The sequence below is a fragment of the Cydia amplana genome, chromosome 2 (assembly GCF_948474715.1).
Source record: "Cydia amplana chromosome 2, ilCydAmpl1.1, whole genome shotgun sequence".
Taxonomy (NCBI): Eukaryota; Metazoa; Arthropoda; class Insecta; order Lepidoptera; family Tortricidae; genus Cydia; species Cydia amplana.
Genome location: NC_086070.1, coordinates 15,770,891 through 15,795,750, shown reverse-complemented (window position 1 = coordinate 15,795,750; position 24,860 = coordinate 15,770,891). Strand labels below are relative to the sequence as shown.

At 36.6% G+C, this 24,860-nt stretch overlaps 1 protein-coding gene across 2 annotated transcripts in view; it reads right to left on the bottom strand.

The window, feature by feature from the left end:
* Positions 1 to 24,860, bottom strand: part of LOC134658396 (insulin gene enhancer protein ISL-1) — a 63,373-nt gene that overhangs the window by 23,171 nt on the left and 15,342 nt on the right. For both annotated transcript variants that reach the window (XM_063514091.1, XM_063514083.1), the window contains exon 2: positions 3,177 to 3,366. In XM_063514091.1, the coding sequence (XP_063370161.1) occupies positions 3,177 to 3,366 (190 nt within the window). The remainder of the gene's footprint in view (positions 1 to 3,176; positions 3,367 to 24,860) is intronic.

The following is a 24,860-nucleotide window of genomic DNA, read 5'->3' as shown; positions in this document are numbered from 1 at the left end:
GGCTCGCTTCGCTCGCCCTAATTAACCCACAGAAAACCACAAATAAGAACTTTCAGAAATAAGTAGGTAAACAAAAAGAGGTTTTTATGCTTTGTGTTTTATTATGTCGGTAGAAATTAGTAATCGGTTGAATCGGTTCTCATTAGGTATGTATTTTTAATAATTGACTAACTATTAACAAGCCTGAAGTTTCATCTAAAACCGATGCACCAGTCCAAACATTTCGCTCCTGTAAATAGCTAATTCCCGGCCTGTAACCCAAGATGGCGGAATCAGGTTACGCTAATAGCGGGTCGGAAGTTACGGGGGCGGCCGGGAAATCACCGCTCATTCAATTTGGGGTTACGCTTCACTTTGCTTTCAAAAAGAAACTGAACAATTATAAGTCGTATATACCACATGGAAAGGGCCAGACGGAGACCGCAGACCAGTACGGATATGATGGTCGTTCTTGTCTACGTGACAGCGTGATAAAACGGTGTCCGTCACTTTCTTTCCCACGGTGTTAAACAGTGACAGTTATTTTATCACGTGGATAAAGATGGATAAAGCTATCCATAATAGGCTGGCTGGAAGACCAAAAGGGAGATGGAAAGACGAGATCGTAGAGATTGCCGGGGAAGATTGGACAGAAATAGCATCCGATATAGAGACAGTTGGAAATGCCTGGACGAGGCCTTTACCCGCCGAGGGGTCCACACCTAAACAATGTGTTCAAATTTAATGACATTATATTCTTACTGTAAAATCAATATTTTCTTAATTAAATGGACAATTTCTAAACAATGGAATAATAATATAACTACGCGAACGTAAATAAAAATAATAAGTTATTAAAAAAGAAATAAAAGGTTATTTGTTAGGTACAGAAATTTACAAACTTAATATACTTAGGTAAATATAAAAATTAATGGTATTGTATGCATTTAGGCCATAGGTACCCGGCTGAATGTATCTAGTACGCTGCTGGCGTTCCCTCTTTGTACCGCTAGCGAGATACGCTGGATTAAAAATGCGCCGGACCTGGGGTCGCCGCTTTTCTCTCGTAGGCGTTGACCTAACTTTCTTATGAATTTTTTAGCATCAGCACACCAAGGTTTCTATGGCTACTGGTACAAAATCGAAGGTCGGCTCCAGATTTGAGTATTTAACCCGTTTTAGTTTGGCGGCGTTTTCGGCAGCAGCTCCAGCTTTGTGCACCGTGTAGCTGAGATGGGAAGGGGCAAATGTGCTTACGCACGTCGCGTCCCAAATGAGGCTGCGTCCTCGCTCCCATGGGACCAGCGTCAGACCGTCTGGTCTTTTTCCGTCGGTCCTGCTTAAGCCTTGGGGCTCTAAGACACAGGGCATATTCGCAGACACCAGTGCACGACGAATAATTTCGTTAATGCACTGGTGTTTGGAGAACCTACCGAAAAGAATAATAATAATATTTTAGAACACTATCAATTTTAAAACTATTTTAAAAATGCATGCTAGTTAGCAAGAAATAATGCTATGTAAGATTTTGGAATAATAAAGGCTTTTTTATTTTTATTTTATTATATAGGCTTTAAACTGTTTTAGGTACTTCATTTTATTATGATTCTAAATTTTAAATGTTCTAAGTACTACATACATGTCTTATATCTTGCATTTATCTCTTATCGAATATGTCGTCAAAATAGAGTATGTTCGGAAAGGGAAGAGTCGTGGAATGTATTGGGCCCCATGCATTCCACGACTCTTCTCTTTCCGCACAGACTCTAACATATTTTACCAGTGTTTTTGTCACATCCCTAATCTCAAGTCATCTTATAGAAGGAAAAATAAGTTTAGACATTTAAGTTTTAATGTATTCCAAATTTTTGTTAAGTGAATGGAGGCTGTGTCGGCATCACTTAGTTTTCGGCACTGCCGGATTAAATTTGGATGTCCTAAGCATTTCTACATCATGTTTCCGCCGCTGTCCCCAGGTTCAGCTATTAAACAAACGATTCCTCAGATTAAGTGCTTACTTAATAAAGAGGAGAAAGAGGGAAGCCTCAATTGGTATACGGATGGTTCCAAGAAAGGCAATGATGTAGGATGTGGGATCTATGGTGAGAGACCTAAGCTCAGAGCTAGCGTCAGCATGGGCACACAGGCCTCAATCTTCCAGGCAGAAGTCTTCGCCATCAACAAATGTGCGGAGATCAACCTGGATAGAAACCTGAGACACCAGCATATCTACATCAACTCAGACAGCCAGGCTGCTCTGCTGGCACTAGAATCTCTTGAGTCAAACTCAAAACTAGTCCAGAACTGTAAATCAAACCTAAATGCACTGGCTAACTCCAACAAAGTCATACTTAGATGGGTACCAGGGCACTCCGACATTAACGGAAACGAAGAAGCGGATGAACTTGCTAGGAAGGGCGCAGACACACCCCTGGTCGGCCCAGAACCGTTTTGTGGAATCACAAAACGGGACGCATATTCTCTGCTCAACAACATGGAAAAAGCGAGAGCAATCGATTGGTGGAAGTTCGTCAGAGGACAAGAACACTCGAAAGCTCTAATCAAAGGGTTCAACAGCAAAACTGCTAAGGAGCTTCTAGGGCTCAAAAGACACAAAACTTGCGCGGTGACTAGAATTTTGACTGGACACTGCAAGTTGAACAAACACATGTTCCGAATAGGGAAAAAACAAGATGCGACATGCAGGTTCTGTCAGGAGTCAGAGGAGACTGCTATGCACATTCTCTGTTCCTGCGGACCACTAATGTCCAAAAGAAGTACCTACCTAGGGCGACACATACTGGAACCCTATGAGGTACAGAGCATTACGGCCCAAAGAATCTGGAGCTTCCTGGATTCAACGGGCATCAGTAGTGAACTTCAAAGGGCTGTCACAATAGATCATAGCTTGGTCGAAGCGACACTCAAAGGCCCACAAAACCCCAATAATAAATACTTAATGATTAAAATATTTAATTCCGGACCAATACGACTTTCAACCTTCAAGAAAAGAGCGTACTCCCATCTTAAAGGCCGGCATCGCACTTACAACCCCTCTGCTGTTGCGGGTGTCCACGGGCGGCGGTAATCGCTTACCATCAGGTTGCCTCCTATATCATAAAAATAAAATTTGGCACTGGTTTTGAGACAATTTCACGGCATGGTTTTTGGGACTTGGACTTGGATCTTCAACTGACCTAGTATAGTCCCGCTTGCAGTAGGTCTTCCCGTCCCTGACGAAGCACGTGCAGCTCTCGTCGAGGAACTGGCGGCACTCCTGGCACTTGAGGCAGGCGGCGTGCCACTCCAGGTCGGGTGCCACCCTGAGGATGTACTGGTCGTGGATCTGCCCGCCGCACCCGACGCATAACGACAGCCGGAGCTTTTCTGTAACAAAAAACAACGATAATTAACTTGCCAATTTATTACAATTAAAAACTTGGTTTATTTTAGAATTAGATCTTAATTGTTACCTTGAAGGAAATATACAATACCTATTATGTATTATGAGGGAGCGAATTCTTTGCCTATTATTAAGACCAACATTCTTAACCCAAGCCTAATATGACACATTTTTAATCAGTATTTGAATTATTTTGCAAATAGAAATACCTATGTATATCTCTACAATTTGTGGTTCGACCTAAATTATCTTTCAGTCTAGGTAATTGTTCTACATATAAAAGTATACCTCAGTAGAAACCTTACCTTTCCTACCTTTTTGTTAAGCTGTAAGAAAATGGCTTTTGATTCTTGATGCTTGTACGGATCCGTTAGGTACCTATTATGATACTGACTGTAAACACTAGGCAATAAGATTTCGATGTAATAGCCGCTGATAGAATAGCAATGGTGGAATTATGTCGTGTGCCTACTAAACTGCCGAAAATGTATCCGATCCCGATGGAAACAGCAATTTGTTCTCAGTCGTCGGAGCATCACTTAATAGTTATGATATTGTAATGGCCGAAAATCTCAGACCATTTTAAAATAGACGAATTATGCGAAACATCATAATACCTACGTCAATAATAAAAGAATTATGAATAAATTATACGCCTGATCGATAATTTGAGAGGGCGTGGCGACCGCGCCCACGACGGAGCCGAGCGCAGTGGGGTGTCTCTGTCACACATAACGTGCTATATTATGAAGGTTGTATAAGAATATAGTATAGTGTGGTATAGTAGAATAGTTTATTGATTGAGGTTTTCCGCAAGTATTTGTCGTAGGAACAGGGAGCTGCGAAATTGTATGCAGAAATTATGAATGAATTCATTGATAAAGTCGTGCATGGCACTTTTGCGGCTGATGGTAAGTACATCAGACAGGTGTTTTTGATTTACATATCAAGAGTTATGTAATGTACCTATAAAATCTCTCAGTAAACAATGTTTGTACCTATATTTAATACCTATTGACGGCTATTTTGTTCATCCAGTTAATAGTTATTACTTTCGTCTCGGCTTGTCCGTAACATAAAAAACAGTGATATCATCATATTAGGATCAGAAATTATAATGAATGGGTGACCCCTAATAATTTCTGAGTATGTACTTTTAAAAAGTAAAAAAAAGCGCTTATAGGTGACATAAGTACTAAAAACGCTTACGTAGACTAATATAAAGTGACCATTATATCGGGTTTATATTTTATAGTACCTAACAAAGGTGTTTTATGATGTATTTGGTCACAGGCCTTCACTATCTAGATATTTGACGCTGACTGTACATGTGTTTGTTTTCTTCAGGTTCAGCAATTCGCTTGGTTGAGGCCATTGACCGTCGTGGCTCGAACAATGCGGAGAGCGAGGTCGACGATTCGCGGTGCGCGGGAGTGCAGCGTGACGGAGCCGGCGTACGCGCAAAGGAACCATGCACGAGAGAAATAATGAAATATGTAAGTAACAAACACCTGTGTGGCTACCACCAGTTTGCAGTTGGCAGTTTGGTTCTATGCATCTCGCTCATACTCGCATATTAGTGCGAGCGAGAAGTATAGAAAGTAAATTACGTAGACGTTAGCGTATATGTCAGTTTTGACACTATCAGTGACTCATGGTACGGGTATAGGTATTATTATTGAGCGTAGCCTAACTTGTTGTTTGCTTGGCTAATAAATTTGATAAATCCTGTCCATTTTTGTTAATTCTCAATATCAATATAATTAAGATTATACGTAAATAGTTTTCAATATCTACTTGTCAAGTAGTTAAGTAATTTTACTATTATGTGCGTTTTGTAAGCGATACACAACATGCAAACAAGAAGTTTGCATTGCTCGTCTTGCTTAGTGTTACAATATTTATATATTACTGTTTTAATGATTAGGTATATTTTATAATTAATTAATTACCTATTAAAGGGCCTTTGAAGATAACATGAAGGTAAAAAAACTAGGTTCACTAGGTGAAGGCAATATATGTGTTCATAAATTTGCTAAGCCCGTTTCTACACTTGTAAGTTTTACTTACGTAAGTAGGGACAAAGCTATTTGTTAGAATGAGATAACGATATTCATCTCTCATTCTCTAGTATAGCTGTGTCCCTACTTACGTAAGTAAAACTTACAAGTGTAGAAACGGGCTAAGAATAAATGGTTGGTTCCATCTCATCGAAGTCGGCCCCTCGTAAACCTGCAACGGTGCAGTAAAATGCTAAAACCTGCTTAATTATTTTAATTATTAAGCTTTATTTGAGAATCCTTTCGCATTGTATTAAAGGATGTCGTAAAGCAAGCATTATTGCTTTAAGATAATAAGTTTAATCCAAGAAGCCTTTTTAAGTTTTTTAGCCGACCTTAAAAAGGGAAACATAACACTAAAAATAAAATTAACCTTATAAAAAAAGAAAAAGCTACTTTAAAAAGGATAAAATAAAATATTATCCCTTTTATACATACTACATATGGGCCGGCGACAGTGTGTTGAAGATTTGGCTTGGCACCGACTTCAAAAATGTTAGTTACTGTTTGAATTCCTTTTTAGGGTTCCGTAGCCAAATGGCAAAAAACGGAACCCTACGGAACTATAAGAACTATACTGTTGAAACTTGGTAAGTAGATGTATTCTGTGAACCGCATTAAGATTTTCACACAAAAATAGAAAAAAAAAACAATAAATTTTTGGGGTTCCCCATACTTCGAACTGAAACTCAAAAAATTTTTTTTCATCAAACCCATACGTGTGGGGTATCTATGGATAGGTCTTCAAAAATGATATTGAGGTTTCTAATATCATTTTTTTCTAAACTGAATAGTTTGCGCGAGAGACACTTCCAAAGTGGTAAAATGTGTGTCCCCCCCCCCTGTAACTTCTAAAATAAGAGAATGATAAAACTAAAAAAAATATATGATGTACATTACCATGTAAACTTCCACCGAAAATTGGTTTGAACGAGATCTAGTAAGTAGTTTTTTTTTATACGTCATAAATCGCCTAAATACGGAACCCTTCATGGGCGTCCTACTCGCACTTGGCCGCTTTTTTTTAATTAACAGCTCTCTTCTAGAAGAAAAGTAAGTATACGTACAAACGGGATATTTTATATATTAGGGGACCTAATATCAACCAAGAACGTGCCATATACCAACCAGGGGTTCTCTTTCTTAACAACAAACGAGTAGGTACCTCGTACTACCTCATAAATATTCAACTGTCGAACTTCTAATGACTTGAAACATAAAATTTGTAAAAACATTCGAGGGACTAATATTAAAAACTCAATTAAAGGTTGGTATGTGAAGATTGCAAAAAACTAAAAATGTTCTTCTTAACGAATGCATGTACCTCGTCCCATAAAGCTTCTTTTTAAAACGCCGCCGAGGAATTTTGCTACAACGAAACGGCTTATATTCTAACGAATGACGTGACATAAACGTTCATGATTAATTAAATTTAATGATTAATTTAACGATAACATGGCCTGCGGGGGCGGTAAACGATTCCTGTTTTATGTTTTGTAAATGGCAACATTGGCGACACGCTTGCGTCGGATTTACTGTCACGCGTGTCTTTACTGCTGTCAACACAACATATACATATTGAGTATGTGAAAAATGTGTCCATAGGCCACGATGTTCGATTACTGTCCAGTGGGCCACCAGTTTGTCCGCCATCAGCCCATCATCGTTGTACAAACAATTGTGACGGATTTAACTTTACACTTGATGCCTACTTTTGACAGATAAAAATGTCTTCACACACTCTTCTTCAAAAACAGTAAAAGCGAGTTTTCAGAAAAAAGTGTAGGTATCTACTCAATTATTAAATAGTGTACCTAACTACTAACTGTGTAATCAACTTTTTGCCTTTTTTTATTTAATTATCGTCACAAAACTGATAGTATAGTGATTTACTTTTATTAACAACTCACGCTAATTGGGTACACTATTTTCTGAAATGAAAACTCCCAAAAAGCAAGGCCGGTGTGATTATATTAATGCAGCTGATTGTACGACTCTGTGAAATACAAAGAACATTCAATATCAAAAACCGGCCAAGTGCGAGTCGAGTCGGACTCACGTTCCAAGGGTTCCGTACATTAAGTCCGACTCACGCTTGTCTACACATTTCTAATAGGTTTTCCTGTTATATAAATAAATAACTATTTTGTGTATTTTTTTTTTAAATTTTAGATCCATTAGTTTCGGATATAAAGAGTCATTTTTTGGCTATTTTCTTAAATAACTTATAATGTAGTTTTTAATTGTAGTTTATATGTTTTTGCTTATATTACTTACTTTACTTAGAAAACTTAACCTTAATAAACGTGCTTTCTACTTCTAACCTATTTATTTTAAAATTATAGAAAAATATATTTGAAATTCTCAAAATGAGTTCATTCATTTGATATGTAACACGATACGATATACGATATAGTTTGAAAAACTTTATTTTATAACTTTTTCATTTGACCCTCAAAAGTGGCCCTCATGTTTAAAATTCATTTATTTACGTTACAAGTCTGTCTTTGGGTCACTAATTTACGTGTATCAACTTTCAACTTAATTGGTCCAGTAGTTTCCGAGAAAATTAGGCTGTGACAGACGGACAGACAGACAGACGCACGAGTGATCCTATAAGGGTTCCGTTTCTTCCGCTTTAGGTACGGAACCCTAAAATGTACAAGGAGAACGAAAAACAAGGAATCCTTAAGTAATTTTTTGCACAATATTACTAATTAAAATAACGTTAAGTAAACTGTAAACGTCTACCTAATTAGACAAACAAACATGGCGTGGCGCTACAAGACGGACAGGCGGGAAGGCAGTTCATAATTTAAATAATTACTCATTTGATAGACAAGTGCATACATTATTAATTACTTGTTTTCTTAGTTAGGATCCGCTATTTATGAAATTCTTACAGCGTTACTATATTCACGTGTGTTAAGAAAAATGTTTCAGGGCTGGATTGTAAGTTCTATTTAATTACATTGTATCTATGTAGGGGAAAATTTAAATTACTTAGGTACCTCCTACGTTAAATTTAAGTTTTAATTTATTATTTAGAATTAAACTGTGTTTTGCATTATTTTCCTATTTGCTTAATCAAATGTCGTTATTGTATGTTAATCTTATACAACTTGATTATATTTTCAATATACAATATTTAAGGTGATTTTCCTCGAGACATACGGCAAACACGTACTATTTATAATAAAGAACAGAAAGAGGATAAAATTAAAGGACGCGTTTTACTACGGTTTTTCTTTCCCGTTCATGTAAACATAAAAATTCTTAGATAATTATGTGACATTGTTTTAAAAGTCGTTAATAGGTAGTTAAATAATTAAGTATCTACGTTTAATGTTACTGTGTACGATGAGGGCTAGTCAGGTAAGCTAGTACTTTAGTTAAATAACAATCGTAAAAGTTTTACTACGAGATAGGTAGTAGAGATTGGTAATAGATAATAAAACCTACCGCCACAAATGACGCAGATCGTTAATGGCTCCTCTACACGATGGGCCAACGCCGGCCACTCCAAGGGACGCAGCCATGCGGTAGAATGAGAGAGAGATAAATATCCAACCTTTTACGATACGTATACATGCCAAATTATCATTTATCATTAGCATCAAACATGCTATATTCGTAGATTACAAAGGTATTAACTAGAGTATTACGTGGAAAATAAACCTAGTTAATATGAAAGAATATGGAAGAGGACAACTTCGAATGAGGCACAAAGATAGAATGCCTCATAAAAAAAAATGACCAGGGCGGTCGATGTGACAAGTACCTGCCTGTCCTACCTATGTGTGAAATATTGGAACGTACAAAATATGCAGTGCAGTGCAGTCCAACACATTTTGCACGAGTAGGTTCCTAAAAAGGAAGTAGTCACTTATGGACACCCATTTTTAGGGTTCCGTAGCCAAATGGCAAAAAACGGAACCCTTATAGATTCGTCATGTCTGTCTGTCTGTCTGTCTGCCGTCTGTCCGTCTGTCTGTCCGTCCGTATGTCACAGCCACTTTTCTCCGAAACTATAAGAACTATACTGTTGAAACTTGGTAAGTAGATGTATTCTGTGAACCGCATTAAGATTTTCACACAAAAATAGAAAAAAAAACAATAAATTTTTGGGGTTCCCCATACTTTGCACTGAAACTCAAAAATTTTTTTTTCATCAAACCCATACGTGTGGGGTATCTATGGATAGGTCTTCAAGAGAATGATAAAACTAAAAAAAATATATGATGTAAACTTCCACCGAAAATTGGTTTGAACGAGATCTAGTAAGTAGTTTTTTTTTATACGTCATAAATCGCCTAAATACGGAACCCTTCATGGGCGAGTCCGACTCGCACTTGGCCGCTTTTTAGAGTTCAGTACCTCAAAAAGAAAAAACGAATTCCTTATAGGATCACTCGTGCGTCTGTCTGTCCGACCATTCCCCCCCCCCCTTTTTTTGACAGGAAAATCTATTAAAAATGTACAATCAAGCGTGAGTCGGACCTAATGTACGGAACCCTTGGAACGTGAGTCCGACTCGCACTTGGCCGATTTTTTTCGGTTCAAGTTTGAAGTCTCCCTAGGCAAAGGCTCCTGGACTCCGCCTATACCTACATATTTCGTCAGCCTGGAGCACTAGGCCAACTATAACTGATTACAAATAAAATGAAATAGGTGCCTACTAAGGTATATTACAGTAATTATTTATAATGCCGATTAAGAATTGATTTAACGTGCACAAGTACCTAATTGGGTAAAATTATGTTATTTAAACACTTCTATTTAATTTTGTAATTTGCATATGTTTTTCATCATTCAGAACATGTTTTATAGATAGTCTAAGATCCGGCATATATGGTCGACCTTCACCGATCTGTCTGACGGATGAAACTCACATATTATGAAAGAAAATATGTTCCTGAACATAAATAAATAGGGTTGCCTAAAGAAATATGGTCAAGGCTATTTTTAATTAATTTTTGAAAAAAATATTTTTTCTTCTAATTTCACCGATCTGTCTGACAAACGAAATAAGTTCCAATGGAAAGTATACAACTTGTACAACATAAATCAACTAGGTTGCCTATCTTTTTCCGGTCACTATTATGTGGTTGCCTAGTTTAAACAAGTGAGTTTTTATCGATAATTGCACTCATCTGTCTGACGCTTGAATTATACATCAAAATGATGATAATTTTATTGCGAATACAGTGGCATAGGGTTGCCTGCGAAAATCCGGTCACAAATAAGGGTTGCCAGGCTTTTAAATAAAATAAGAAGGGAAGACGATTTTTAGCGATAACTCATAAACGGCTTAACTTATCAAATTTGTTTTAATTTTGTTTGAATGAGTTTTGTAAGTACTATTTTTATGATTTTTTTAATATTTTTTGGATCGATTTTTCAAAAGTTAGAAGGAATAACCGTTTTTTGTTCTTTCTAAATTATTATTTCCGAAATGATTCACTTTATCAAAAAATGTTGTTTGCAGACCCCTATTTATTTTGAAAGGCCTATCCAACAACACCCCACACATTTTTTGATAAAGTGAACGTTTTCGAAAATAATCGCTTCTAACGAAACAAAATGTAGGTGAGCATTATTTTTTTCGTTTCAACCATATGATGTGGGATATCGTTGGATAGGTCTTTTAAAATTAATAGGGGTTTCAAAAAATCATTTTTTGATAAAGTGAAAATTTTCGGAAATAAACGCTTCGAAAGAAACTAAATGTGTGTGGCGATTTTTTTTCGTTTCATCCTTAATGTGTGGGATGTCGTTGGATAGGTCTTTTAAAATGAATAAGAGTCTTCAAAAAACATTTTTTGATAAAGTGAACATTTTCGAAAATAATCGCTTCTAACGAAACAAAATGTATGTGAGGTTTTTTATTTTCACTTCAACCCTACGATGTGGAATATAGTTAGATAGGTCTTTTAAAATAAATAGGGGTCTTAGAAAAACATTTTTTAATTAAGTGAATGTTTTCGAAAATAATCGCTTTGAAAGAAACAAAATGTATGTGATTTTATTTTTATCGTTTTAATCCTATAGTGTGGGGTGTCGATGACGTTGGATAGGTCTTTAAAAATAAATGGGGGTCTGCAAACAACATTTTTTGATAAAGTGTATTATTTCGGAAATAATAATTAAAAAAAAAACAAAAAACGGTTATTCCTTCTAACTTTTGAAAAATCGATCCAAAAAATATGAAAAAAAAAATCATAAAAATAGTGCTTACAAAACTCATTCAAACAAAATTAAAACAAACTTGATAAGTTAAGCCGTTTATGAGTTATCGCTAAAAGTCTTCCCTTCTTATTTTATTTAAAAGCCTGGCAACCCTTATTTGTGACCGGATTTTCGCAGGCAACCCTATGCCACTGTATTCGTAATAAAATTACTATCATTTTGATGTATAATTCAAGCGTCAGACAGATGAGTGCAATTATCGCTAAAAACTCACCTGTTTAAACTAGGCAACCACATAATAGTGACCGGAAAAAGATAGGCAACCTAGTTGATTTATATTGTACAAGTTGTATACTTTCCATTGGAACTTATTTCGTTTGTCAGACAGGTCGGTGAAATTTGAAGAAAAAAGTTTTATTTCAAAAATTAATTAAAAATAGCCTTGACCATATTTCTTTAGGCAACCCTATTTATTTATGTTCAGGAACATATTTTCTTTCATAATATGTAAGTTTCATCCGTCAGACAGATCGGTGAAGGTCGACCATATATGCCGGATCTCCTACCTGCGGAAAGAGAAGAGTCGTGGAATGTATGGGGCCCAATACATTCTACGACTCTTCTCTTTCCGAACAGACTCTATCTAGTCTAACTTTATCTGACTACTTAGTCTAGTTAACTCAACGTCAGATCGACAAGAAACTAGGACCGCAGATTTTAATTTATTTGTTCTAATGAAATACGATACCAATACGGCATGTAGGTATTTTATGATATTTTGTCTAATTATGTGTAGGATAACATGTTTTATTACTTTGCAACAAAATTGCTTGTCTATAAAAGATGAAAATAAGTAACATAGCTAGCCAAAATAAAAAAATACTAACATGACTCATCGGTATTATGATTTATTACTTAGAAAACTTAGAAAAACGCAGACGATAATAGTGCCAAATCACATGGTGAATTATGGAAGATTTTCACCAGATATTAAGTTCTAAAAAAACCGTTTGATCACTTTATATAGTACGAATGACATCATCTTGATCCGCTGGATTAATCAGCACGAGATCTCGCGGCGTAATCCATAGATCTTCGCTGCGTGCGCAGCACATTGTTTGTGTTTGGGTGTGCATGTCCGTGTGTGTGAGGCTGGTTTTAAAACGCGTGCGTTAGAATTTATTGTGTCAATAATGAGCTGACCGCCGCCGCCGTGTCGCGTGATAGGGCTGGTGGCGCAAGTAAAAGTGAAAAATTTATTTATAGAAACAGATTTAATAAGTTCCTCCTACCGTATATATGCAGTAAGACGGTAGGAGTAAACAGTAGAATTTAAATGTGATCGTAGATGTTAATTTCTATTTACTTACATATTAAATCAATGTATTCAACAGTGGCATATATGTACATATGTGTAACAATAGGTACCTATGTAAGTTACAAATTTCCACATCTTTCGCAATTTCCTCGATTATATTAGTTCAGGTTTTTTTCCAGTTCATATCTGAATTCGTTTGTTCACAATTTAGTCCAATTGATGGTGTGGGTGACCCCACAGGGTGACTAAGACAATATCCAGGCAATAGGTGCTTAATAGATCAGGTAGTTCAGAAGGGTCGCAGAAGGGGTTCCGCACGTCGTTAATTAAAATAAAAAATAAACTACCAAGACGACATCTTTCACGTTCAATAAATTAGGTACGTCATACAGTGGCAACCCTAGGTCCAATAATCGAATCGGGAGGCGGCTCGTTCAAAGACGCCGCTATCGGCTTATCTTCACGACCATTATATGTGCGGGGCAGCCAGAGAGACTACAGGTGAAGTGCAATTATTGATTAACATACATTATGCCTTTTTGGAGATGATCACAACTTATGTACCCGGTCTATATTACCTGTCTTGCCTAGTGGGAGTAGTGGGTACTATGACCATTGGCCATGCCTATAGAGCCGATGGCCCCGGGTTCAAATCCCGGTAAGGGCATTTATATGTGTGATGTGCACGGATATTTCTTTCTGAGTCATGAGTTTTATTTTTCAATGTATTTAAGTACATATTATTTACATCTTTGTCTCAGTATCCACAACGCAAACCTTATTGAGCTTACTGTGGTCAATTTGATTTAATTATCACTGTTAGTTAACTTATAGACTATAGGTACGTACCTAAGTTACTCCCTGATCCTAACTAAGGTAGGTATACGATGGAAATTCTAGGATAAAACTTGGTATACTTTATATATATTAGTTTCGTCGGTTGTATAAAGCATAATATTACGGCCTCAATTTAGTTAAAGGAGGAGGTATTTACAGTCGTTAGTAGTAAGTATTTTTCTGGAATCTGAATCTTAATTTTTTGTTGCGAAAATAAGCCTAAATGAGCTGAATAATTAACAAGCGTTATAGACATTCAATTCAGATTCGCCGCATCGCCGGCAGAGATAAAATTAACATAAATGAATAAATAACATTCGAATTAGGAAACAAGTTCGAGAGCAATAAAATAAAAATAATACAAAATAAATAACATAAAAGTCGTCTAATAACCCAATCAAGAAACTATAGTAAGACTCACCTACATTATTCAGGTTTTATTTCAATTTTAATAAGTGAATCGTGTCTTACTTGAGGTACCTAAGTTTTGCAGGCTTTGTAAGGCTAGCCGTCTTCGAAAGTTATAAGACAGCGTTTGGATATGTGTTCCACGTGTTTTCACTTGTGACCAAATCGTATTTTAGCAATAATAATCTTAGGTTAGATACTTAGCCACTGTATGCATAGGTCACCTCGTAGTGTTGTCTCCTCTTACCCAAAGCCGCCAAAGCGCGCCGCGTGTGTACTCACCACCTTTGGACCAAAAGAGACCAGCCCTTTTTTGTTTTTAAAGGTTTTTTAATGGACAGGGTTCGGCGACGTGACATGGAGCTACTTCGGAGTCATTTATGGTCGAAATTACGAGACAAATAGAAATCGAGTCAATATCCGGCAATGTTAAGTAGCATTCGATAAAATACTATGTGTGACTTTTTTGGGAGTAATACCGGTCAGAGTTTACAAAGAATCAGATTCATTATCATAAGAATTTGTGGAATGATTAAAAACGCTGAATTAAGTAGTTACTTTCAATGATTGTCTCGAAAAAATAATAATTTGACAATTCTGAATTGTTGTTAAGTTCTGTATCGGATCGGAGCAAAATTATATCTTTCGTAAAACTCAGTATTAACACGCAGAATAAATAAAATAAGGATATACTGTCCACAGTACCGATGTCCGACTAAAAATATCTCGAATCAACCCTGTAATGTAAGTCCTGAAACCAACCTAGTATATCTGTCTTCTCATAAATAATAGGTATTCATCAAAGCACCAGATTTGGAATATTCCCATCGCGTCTCTAATTCAATCGAACTGTCTACTTAACCGTCTAACTGAGACCTCTTAGGTAGTTACATCTATATATAATCGGTGGGCACGCTTTAAGCTGGTTCATCTAAGACGAACGAGTTTCTCGTGCTTGGTATGCAATGGCCATATTGGGCCTGGTAGTTTACTACCAGACACACATTAAGCTTATCTCTAGCGCGTCGGTACATGCGCCACGCTTGTGGAGAAAGCTCAGTCTAATATGTGCCTGTTTAAACAGTTTCCTGATCTTGGGTTGTGTACGAAAGTGGTTTTGGATGCACAGGCAGTGCTTGATCAACCCGAATTTAATCTATAAGTAATAGACCCAAGGGCACTGGCGTATGTGAATGAACGTTTGACCTCAAACCTAAAGATAGATTTGTTTTGGCCTGAGATCTTTAAAGAGCGATCATGATATGGTATACTCGTAACTACTACACCAGAGTAGCAAACTCAGTAGGTAAATTAGATAAATTAGTCTCAATCAATTATATAAATTTACATGTATCTACAATTCTATACATTCGTCTCTGTCCTCTCTGTAGGAAAGGCGAAACAAAACACCAGAATCCAGCTCAAACTGCTCGTCAAACAAATAAAGTCGACTTAACACTGTCAATAGCAGTCAAAATTCCGCGTTGGGTAAAAGAATTACGCATGCAATTTGTATAGGATATAAGTTGATATGTGACGGGATTTTGACCCGTATGTAATTTCTTGTTGGTTTAAAGATATTTGTAAAGGATGGAGGTAAAAATTAGCAGGTCCTACCGCGGTATAGAGTAAAGGGCTGCGCCGGTAATAGGAAGGGCAAATATGCGAGTAAATACAGCGGACGAAAATAGCTTATTGTTGGACTGTTTGCCCCGGTTAACATGTTCCATATTAAGTAGATAAGTTGAACTTTGCGTCTGCACTGTAAGTGAGAATTATAAATTGTAGCGTAGAACAACTGCGTGTAACTGTGTACTTACCTAACTAATTAAATGGTTTATATTTAACACGATATATTGAGGTGAACGTTAGATTTTACGGCTCTTTCCCATTACCTAGATCTAAAAGTGATTACACATGATCACTTAGGCAATGGCAACCGAGGAGCATTTGTTGGACATTGTGCCGCAGGCGCGGATTAGGCGTGAGAACTGAATTCTGCGAGTCACTCTGAAATGTTATCAATGCATCGATATGTTGGTAACGCCGCTACCGTGCGGTGTGGGCCAGGGAAAGAGCGACTCGTAGTCAACTTGTCAGCGTTTCTGCTTCCGGGGCGATGCTGGCGGAGGCGGCAAGTATTAAGGTTGTAGCTAACGGCCCCTTTAGCTTAGTTGATATTGATATTTGTTAGTGATTATGACTACCTAAGAGGCTGGTAGAATACCTAGGTTGTCTGAATTTCGAGAAGGAATGCCATTCCTTTATATTGTGGTGACTTTTGTGCCATAGCCCCAACCGCAAATGCAAGATGCAAGTTCACGCCTAAGTACCTATGGCCCGGGGACCGAAAGCTTTGTTTACTTTTTGAATAAAATTGTAATAATGAAATTTTATGAAATAAAACAATTTAAACGGATAATATTGCCAAGGGTGATTCATTAGAATTCAAAATTCATCCTAAAGTTGTGATCCCTTTACCCTCAATGGTCAACGGGAAACTAAGGAAAAATATTTCCTCTGCCAAAATTACAATGTGCAAAAGTACCGACATACATAAATAATGAACAAAACTATCAAATGCTGCAACTTGTTTAAACTTGATCGCTTTTCTCCTGGCCCCACAAGATCAGATAAAAGTCCCGTGACGGCTGTATCCCCGTCTAGATGGCGTCACTGCGTCAAAGATGGAAGATTACAGGGCCCGATCGATTGATTTGTCATTTAAGTCATTTTACGAGCTGAGGCTATCATGTAGGTACATTATTAATCAGGTATGAGAATGAATTTCTTATGAAGGTGATTTCAGTACGTACCTACTGCACTTTTAACAACAAAACTTCCGTGAAACACAGACAAATTATTTAATAGGTATGTATATTAAAACGGGCGTGTCTATGTCGAGCGCTAGGTATTCGAATTAAAATACGTGAGTGACCCGTTTTAATATATTTAATACGTACTGCACTTCTAGTATAACGGTTGAAATACCTACTCTTATAAAAATATACAATCAATAGCTTTGTGTAGTAAAAAAAAAACAACGGGGTGCACTCCGGGAGTGCCGGCAGAAGTGAAAACTCAATGACTAATCCAAAATGTCTGCAGCACTATGTATAATTGGCCCATCCTCCTTTCTATTGAAAAACTTTAGTTCCGAAATTGTAAAGTTACCTTGCAGACCTCGCATCTAAATATATTTGGTCATGATATTTCGAGTTTTATTCACCAGTACTAGAGTTCACTTTTATTAGCGATTTCATCAAGATGTAGCTTTATTGAATTATATTTGAGTGATATAAAGTTAGAATGTAACTGTGAGTTCCTCGTATTTCAGCTCGTACAAGATTAGAACATTAAGCTTTATTGCTTAATATAAAAGTCCAGTTTTAAATAAATGACCTGATTATGATACGTTATGACACTTATGACTAAAGTTCTTTGGTAAATAAAAACGAAACAGCAGGCTCAGACATACATTTTCGCCGCGCGGTAGAAAGAGAGGGTTACGTCTTACGTCTTACGGTCACGTGACACCTGTTACGAGTTTAACATTTTTTCCCCATCACAAAAAGTGCACTGCGCCGCTAAAGAAGTTTTCACTTCAAAAATATTACTTACACTAGTAAAGAAAATATATATGTAGTTCCAAACGTCAACCCTCTCGGTAGGTCGGTACAATATTTGGAACCGTTGCTTTTGCTTGTCACGGCAACAATAGCACGTGCTCTCCAACTACTTAGTTTCTTCTTATTAGGTATTTGAAGTTAATGTATCGCCGGAAAAAGACAATGTTTAAAATTACCTACATGTTAGAGCCATTTCAGTGTTTTCGATTAACCCTTAAATAACTGATGATGGATTAAGAAGTTCACCATAAAAACTGGAATAAAATATCGGAAAGCCTTAAAGTTTTTAAGTTTATAAATACTTTATAATAGTTATTTAGCGTACAATAATAAAATACTGTGCTACAAAATAAAATATTGAAATCCGACCAATCTCAAATCAAAAACTTACTTGACACGATGTTTCTATACCACTACCACCAGTTTGACACTGACATAAACGCCATCGAGAACGTAATTTATTTTCTATGCATCTCGCTCGTACTCGCATATTAGGGTAAGCGAGATGTATAGAAAGTAAATTAAGTTCTCGAAAGCGTTTATGTCAGTTTCGACACTGTCAATGACTCATGGTACGGGGCTTGTCTCACTTATAAACACGCTTATTAATACGAAGTTGAAACAACATGCCAATCAAAGTACGTGGGCTAAAGATCCCATCGTCGACTTAGCGACAAGCCCGGTAGGACGTCGGATTATCGGGACCGGGCTTAGCGGCCGGGGCACACTAGGCCCCGTGTACATCCAGATGAATAATTATTATATGCGGCTTGACTGCATTACTTCCGTACGTATTAACCCTTTTCCAAATAATTCAGGTTTGGAGATTCATCTGATGATAAGTCAGATTTCCCGAAAATCCTTTTGAACCGCAAATCTTGGTGCTCTAAGGTTGAAATTCTATTGGAACGTATGTGGTCAAAAATCGTACTATGCCTAAAAGAGGGTTAATTACGAAGTTTAGATCTGGTAAAGGACCTGAATATCTAGGATATAATCTAATTGCACTTATTTCCTAGCCAGAATCACTGGGACAAATTTAAGCATTAAGGAGGTATGAAATTGTGCAAGATTAAGCGTTAAAATCCTTCTATTTACTTTAACCTGGCCGCATACTAATTTTATTTTAATAGAATTTCAGTCTTCGTAAAATTTAATGAAACCGAATTAAAAAAAATCTGTAATTATGTAAAGCATAATCACAAATGCCGGATGCAATATTATGTATTGCATATTCTTATTTTTTGTCAATTCTGACCTTCATAGATTATCATCTAGACCTCCACAAATACACATAGGTAGACGCCGGTAACTGATGTGCGTTGCGTTGGAAAAAAATTAAAAATAAATACTAACCTGTATCGTGTTACGTTGATTTAGTTATTCCATATCATTTTGTGAGTCTAAACTTATTTCATACAACTATAAATATAAATAATCGCCTAGTGTAACACTGCCGTAACTAAAAAAAGGATAAAACCTGACCAGTAGCCGGAAAGGGTTTTATGACAACGTGAATGATGGATAAAAAGTTGATCGCAGCTTCAACTTACCTACAGGCATTATAAAATTTCTCTAAAAATATAACATATATTGAATATACCCAATTGGCTGTATGCGAAGTGCATGGTACGGGAAGTGCAAGATACGATACGACAATGCAAGGCTTGGGAATGGAACTAAATCTTCATACATTTGAACTAGATAATAACCGTTCTAAGGGTTTGCGTAATGGGCATTTTCATTTTAACTTGTACCTACTTTAAAGCGCGACTTAAGTTATGTTTAAGTCACGTCTAACTGTCACTTTCATGACATAATGTACCTATGGGATTTTACATTGACCGTCAGAGTTGTGACGAATGCTACCGACCCTTAATGGTAGGTACACAACACATTTATGTGAAAACGCCCTAATCCTACGCAATGCGGATGGATTATCTATCTAATACTGAATTAATGAAATACATAAGGAGATATAAGTTCGAATTTTAATTTTCACCTCAGCAGCTCGAACAAGGGTACTTTGCTACTTAAAAACAGTGAGCAAAATCGCATTTTGCTCACTGAGTGAGACAAAATGAGCAAAATGCGATTTTGCTCACTGTTTTTAAGTAGCAAAGTACCCTTGTTCGAGCTGATGAGGTGAAAATTTAATTGTTGGTATATCTTAAGAAAACATGAGTGAATAGAGGTAAGTGATGAAGAAGGAATATCTCAGATAATTTATCTGTGAGTAATCATTTATCTATTTGTGCAAGCTATAAAGAATTGCTTTTGAAGAATTGATTGGCTCTTTACAGACTTTTCTGACACCTGTAGGCTAAGCACAGGAGCGCCGCGACTATTAGCTAGGGCCAACTGTTTAAATAAAAAAATACTCGTTCTTATTTCGTATTTAGTTTATGGGTATTTCCATTAATGAATACCTAATGTAATTGCAAAATAGTTCAAAGATACTAATCCCGACTAATATTTGTATTTGACTAATTAAGAAATCTGTGCCAATCGTGAAAGTGGATCTGAATTAATAATTGCGCCCACTATTTTCGACCGTTAATTAAATATCTGGAACAATATTTGCTGTTTATTCATTACAAATTCCTTCGCACTTAGGGACGTGACAGACGGACAGACTAACGTTCCCACGATTAGCAAATAATCGTATTGAATGACGTTTTTAATTGATGAGAGATGTGTGAGAAAGGAATTTCTCAACGAATCTGCTGGTGTTGGTACGCATTGTAAAAACGGGAGATAAACAGTTTTGATAAACAATGTTATCTGAACCGGTACATACTATGTTGCTAACTTTACCTTTAGTTGTAGTACATATAGGTATACGATCGTTTTGCACGCACTCGCTTAATACATACCTTCTCCAACTAACATGTAACAAAAATGTTACAGTGCAACGTACTGATTATATGTATAAGTTTAATGTACCTATGTGTTTATTACATAATTATCCTTACCAAAATCCAATGTTAAAAATCAAACTGTCCCCGAACGAACAGATTTAGAAATCGAAAGGGAACCAAACGGGTTATTCTTAACAATATAAACCGTCTTATCTCGCACGTAAATTCTGTCAATTACGAAGGCAAGAGACGAGATTTTTGCTTCGAAAAAAGGTTTTAAAAAAACGCCGCCGCGCTGCCACTGGCGCCGGCCACAGATAACGCTTTTTCAAACATTTCTTTTGTTTTTTTTAAGGGACATTATAGGTCTTTTATGGGGGACAGAAGATAACGTATGTCCGAGTTTGAGAGTGTTTTGTTGAATAATCGGCTTTGATATGAGGAGGTAAGGCACATTACAGAAATAGTGAACTAGGTATTGAACGGTACATGTGTGTAAACCCGTTCGTTCGGCGACATTTTCACAACAAGTTTTACTGTAGGCATAGATAATATTTCTAACATTAACATACTGCCATAATTTCGATGGTTTAATTAATTGTTAAAATTGTTATTAGAGTTTGGCATTCGTAGGTTGGCACACTGTTAGGGCCATTTGCACCAACCACATTTGACAGACTGATCAATGTCAGCCAGCGCGCCCCGGCGCTTAACTATGAAACTTTCCATACATAAAAATTTAGCGAACTCTTTAACGATACAAACAGTTTGGTGCAACCGACCCTTAGAGTTAGACCGAAATAACTAACATTTTGGACAGCATGGACTGTGCAAGTGTTATTTATCATAATTGCATAGAAGTTGGACGTTTCAAATAACACTGGCACAGTTTGGGTTATCAAAATCACTGCAGACTTATCTTGGTCTAGCTCTAGTTCCATTTTTTTCCCTTAACTAATATTACTGTAGAGATATACCTATGCCTCCATTTGGAAAATTATTCCAGGCTGGCAGATACTTTTGGAGCGTTGTTTCAACCGCTACTAATGAAGCTGTCTATACCTATAGTAATTCGTGTTGGCGAATTTATGTTCTGCAAATGGTTATTATATGGTTTAATGATGCCTAGATCTAACATACAGGGTAAGTCAAGGTGTTTCAAGAGCATCATTAAATACCAGATTTATAACATCGCAACTACATTGATATTAATTTACTAGTATATTAACAAATCGTCCCCGGGTGATTTAGCTGATATCTGGCTTCTACTCGTTGTACCTGAAATTTTATTAGTATTACAAGTAAATATGTATGTCGTAGCCAGATCATAGATTTTAGATAATTTCTTGAAATGCCATCATTATCTATAGAATTGATCACTTCATGATATGGTTAGGTTAGATTTGACTTTTTACAAGCTTTTATTTAACTTGCCCTGTTAGCTAGTGTGAGTCAAATCTTGGAAGCTAAATTTGACCCACTTCCCGATTTCTGATTGAGCTGAAATTTTGCATACATATGTAAATCGGATGACAACGCAATATTATGATGATATGGCCCATCATGGAGCTGATCTGATGATGGAGACACCATCACCATGGGAACTCTGTGTTAAAGACAACGCAAACTTATTGTGAAAATGAAAATGAAAAAATATTTATTAACTAAAAGTTTACAATTCCTTAGGATTAACTTTGGTACTCGCACTAGGCACGCCTGTATCGCGGGGACCAATACCAGTAGTAGGTAGTTGTAACAAAAGTGTTATAACCGGTTGTGTTTGGGGTTGTTGGAATTGTCTGAAAAGTCTGAAAAGTACAGTCAGCGATAAAAGCTTGTACTAAAACTAGTGTCCGACCGAAGGTTCGGTTTCGGTTTCGGCCAGTTTCGGCCATAAAATCATGTTTCGGCCGTAGTTTCGGTTTCGGCCAAAAAACGGCCGAACCTTTCGGCCGGGCCGAAACATACACAATGGTACTTCGTTCTATGAAACTAAACTATGTGACAACAGACCAAAAGTTGTGGAACAAGTAGGACTACAATATTAATACATTATGCTGATTTATGTATACAGAAATTACTTAATCGGTTTATTATTAAACACAATTCCACTAATGATGGGGCCACTGAACGGACGACGCAGTCTTAAGAGGCTGTCAATTAAATACCTAAAACGCGCGCACTGTCTAATTGTCATACCCCGCAACGGAGCTAGCAAAACCGTAGCATATGACAGTTTTGTGTCAGGGTTGGCGATTATGATGAACCATTTTGCTTTAACTTTATTGTATGTAAGATTAATAAAATTGATCGAGAACCTTGTTGACCCTCTTCTGATAGTTCCAATATAACCCGGTTTAATTTACTGTCAAATAATATAAATTAACAGGTCAATGTCAATATTAGATGCGTTTCAATGTATCTGTTATTTTATTTATAAAATTACGGTTTTTTGCATTTCTTTCAAATATTAACATGGAATTTTCATTGCTTGAAAATATTGGTGTGTTTGAAAACAAAGAAAAAAAATTTTTTGTACTTTAGTTTATGCGTAGTAGTGATAACCCTGACGTACAACTGCTACAGATTTGCTAGCTCGGTTGCGAGGTATGCTAATTGTATCGTAGTAAATGAGATAGCACTGTCGCATGTTACTGGGCCTGAGCAAGGGAATACATAATAAGAAAACTCATCATCTTCCTCGCGTTATCCCAGCATTTTGGCCACGGCTCATGGGAGCATGGGGTCCACTTGACAACTAATCCCAAGAATTAGCGTCGGCACTAGTTTTTGCGAAAGCGACTGCCATCAGACTGACCTTCCAATCCAGAGGGTAAACTAGGCTTTTTCGGGCTAGTCCGGCTTCCTCAATGATATTTCGTAATAAATATCAAATGATATTTCGTTATATAAGTTCCGAAAAACTCATTGGTACGAGCCGGGGTTTGTAGTGTTTGTACCTGCGACCTTTGGATTGAAAGTCGCACGCTCTTACTCACCACTAGAAAAGGCCACCAGCGCTCAAGGGAATTAATAAGAAAACTGTGGAAAGAAAAATAAATGTGGATTATTTGTGTAATATTACTCGTTAGCGGTTTAGGTACAAGTAAATGTTTTGACAAATTGATTTTAATTTCAGACACATAACATAAGTCAAGAAATAAAGACATTAGAACCGTTTAATGGTAATTTTAAGACCAATCTTTGCAATTATTTTCTATCGAGCCGATGTCGTTCAATCATGTATCGAGTGCGGCCACGGTCTTAAAATATAATAAATATTATCATAGTATAAATATATTTTTTGCTTTACTAAATCAAATAGTTTTTCTTAAAAGGCGCTACCTGCGGTTTTCATCGTTTTTTGACAAGTTTTGAATCGTATCTCCTACTTTTGCACTACAGATAGATTTTTATAAGACAAACGGCTATCGGTTCTTCAATCTTTATCTCCATTATTGTCTACCGGATTTTGAAAGAAATTTATACTATTTTATGTTTTTTTAAACATTGTCTAAAAGAACACTTTTTCCTATCTAGATTGCTGTGAAGGATATTACTTATACGAAATCTACATATTTGGGTTCGTCTTTGACGTGCCGTGAAACGCGTCTAAGGTTTTTATTTTAAACGAATTAACACAAAAGTTATGGCCAGAAAACCAGTTTTTTGGCCTTAAATTGTTCAACTTTGATGCCAAATATGACAATGAACTTTGAAGTAAATATGGAATACTATATTGCTTAATATGATAAGCTACAAAAAACATAAGAAAACTAAGGGATTTAGATCGAAGGTCATTGGCGTGGCGGAGCCCCTTAAGTAACATCAATTTCAAGGACATTGTGTGTTGACAGCCTCTTAATATGAGTTAAGCGGTTTTATGTAATTTTTCCAACCATTTTAACAAGTCTTCAAAAGTTTCGGTTTCGGTTTCGGCCGAAACTAGAGCCAAAGCCGAACATTCGGTTTCGGTTTTGGCAAAAAAACATGTTTCGGTCGGACACTAACTAAAACTTATCCAATTTTAAGATCTGGCCACGACATACCTATGTATATAAATATTATTAAAACACGATAACAACACAAAAAGCGAGAGACTTTTCATAGTAAGTATTTAAAGAAAAAATACTGACCAATGAAACACACGAAAAAATAATCTAATAGAGCAAAACC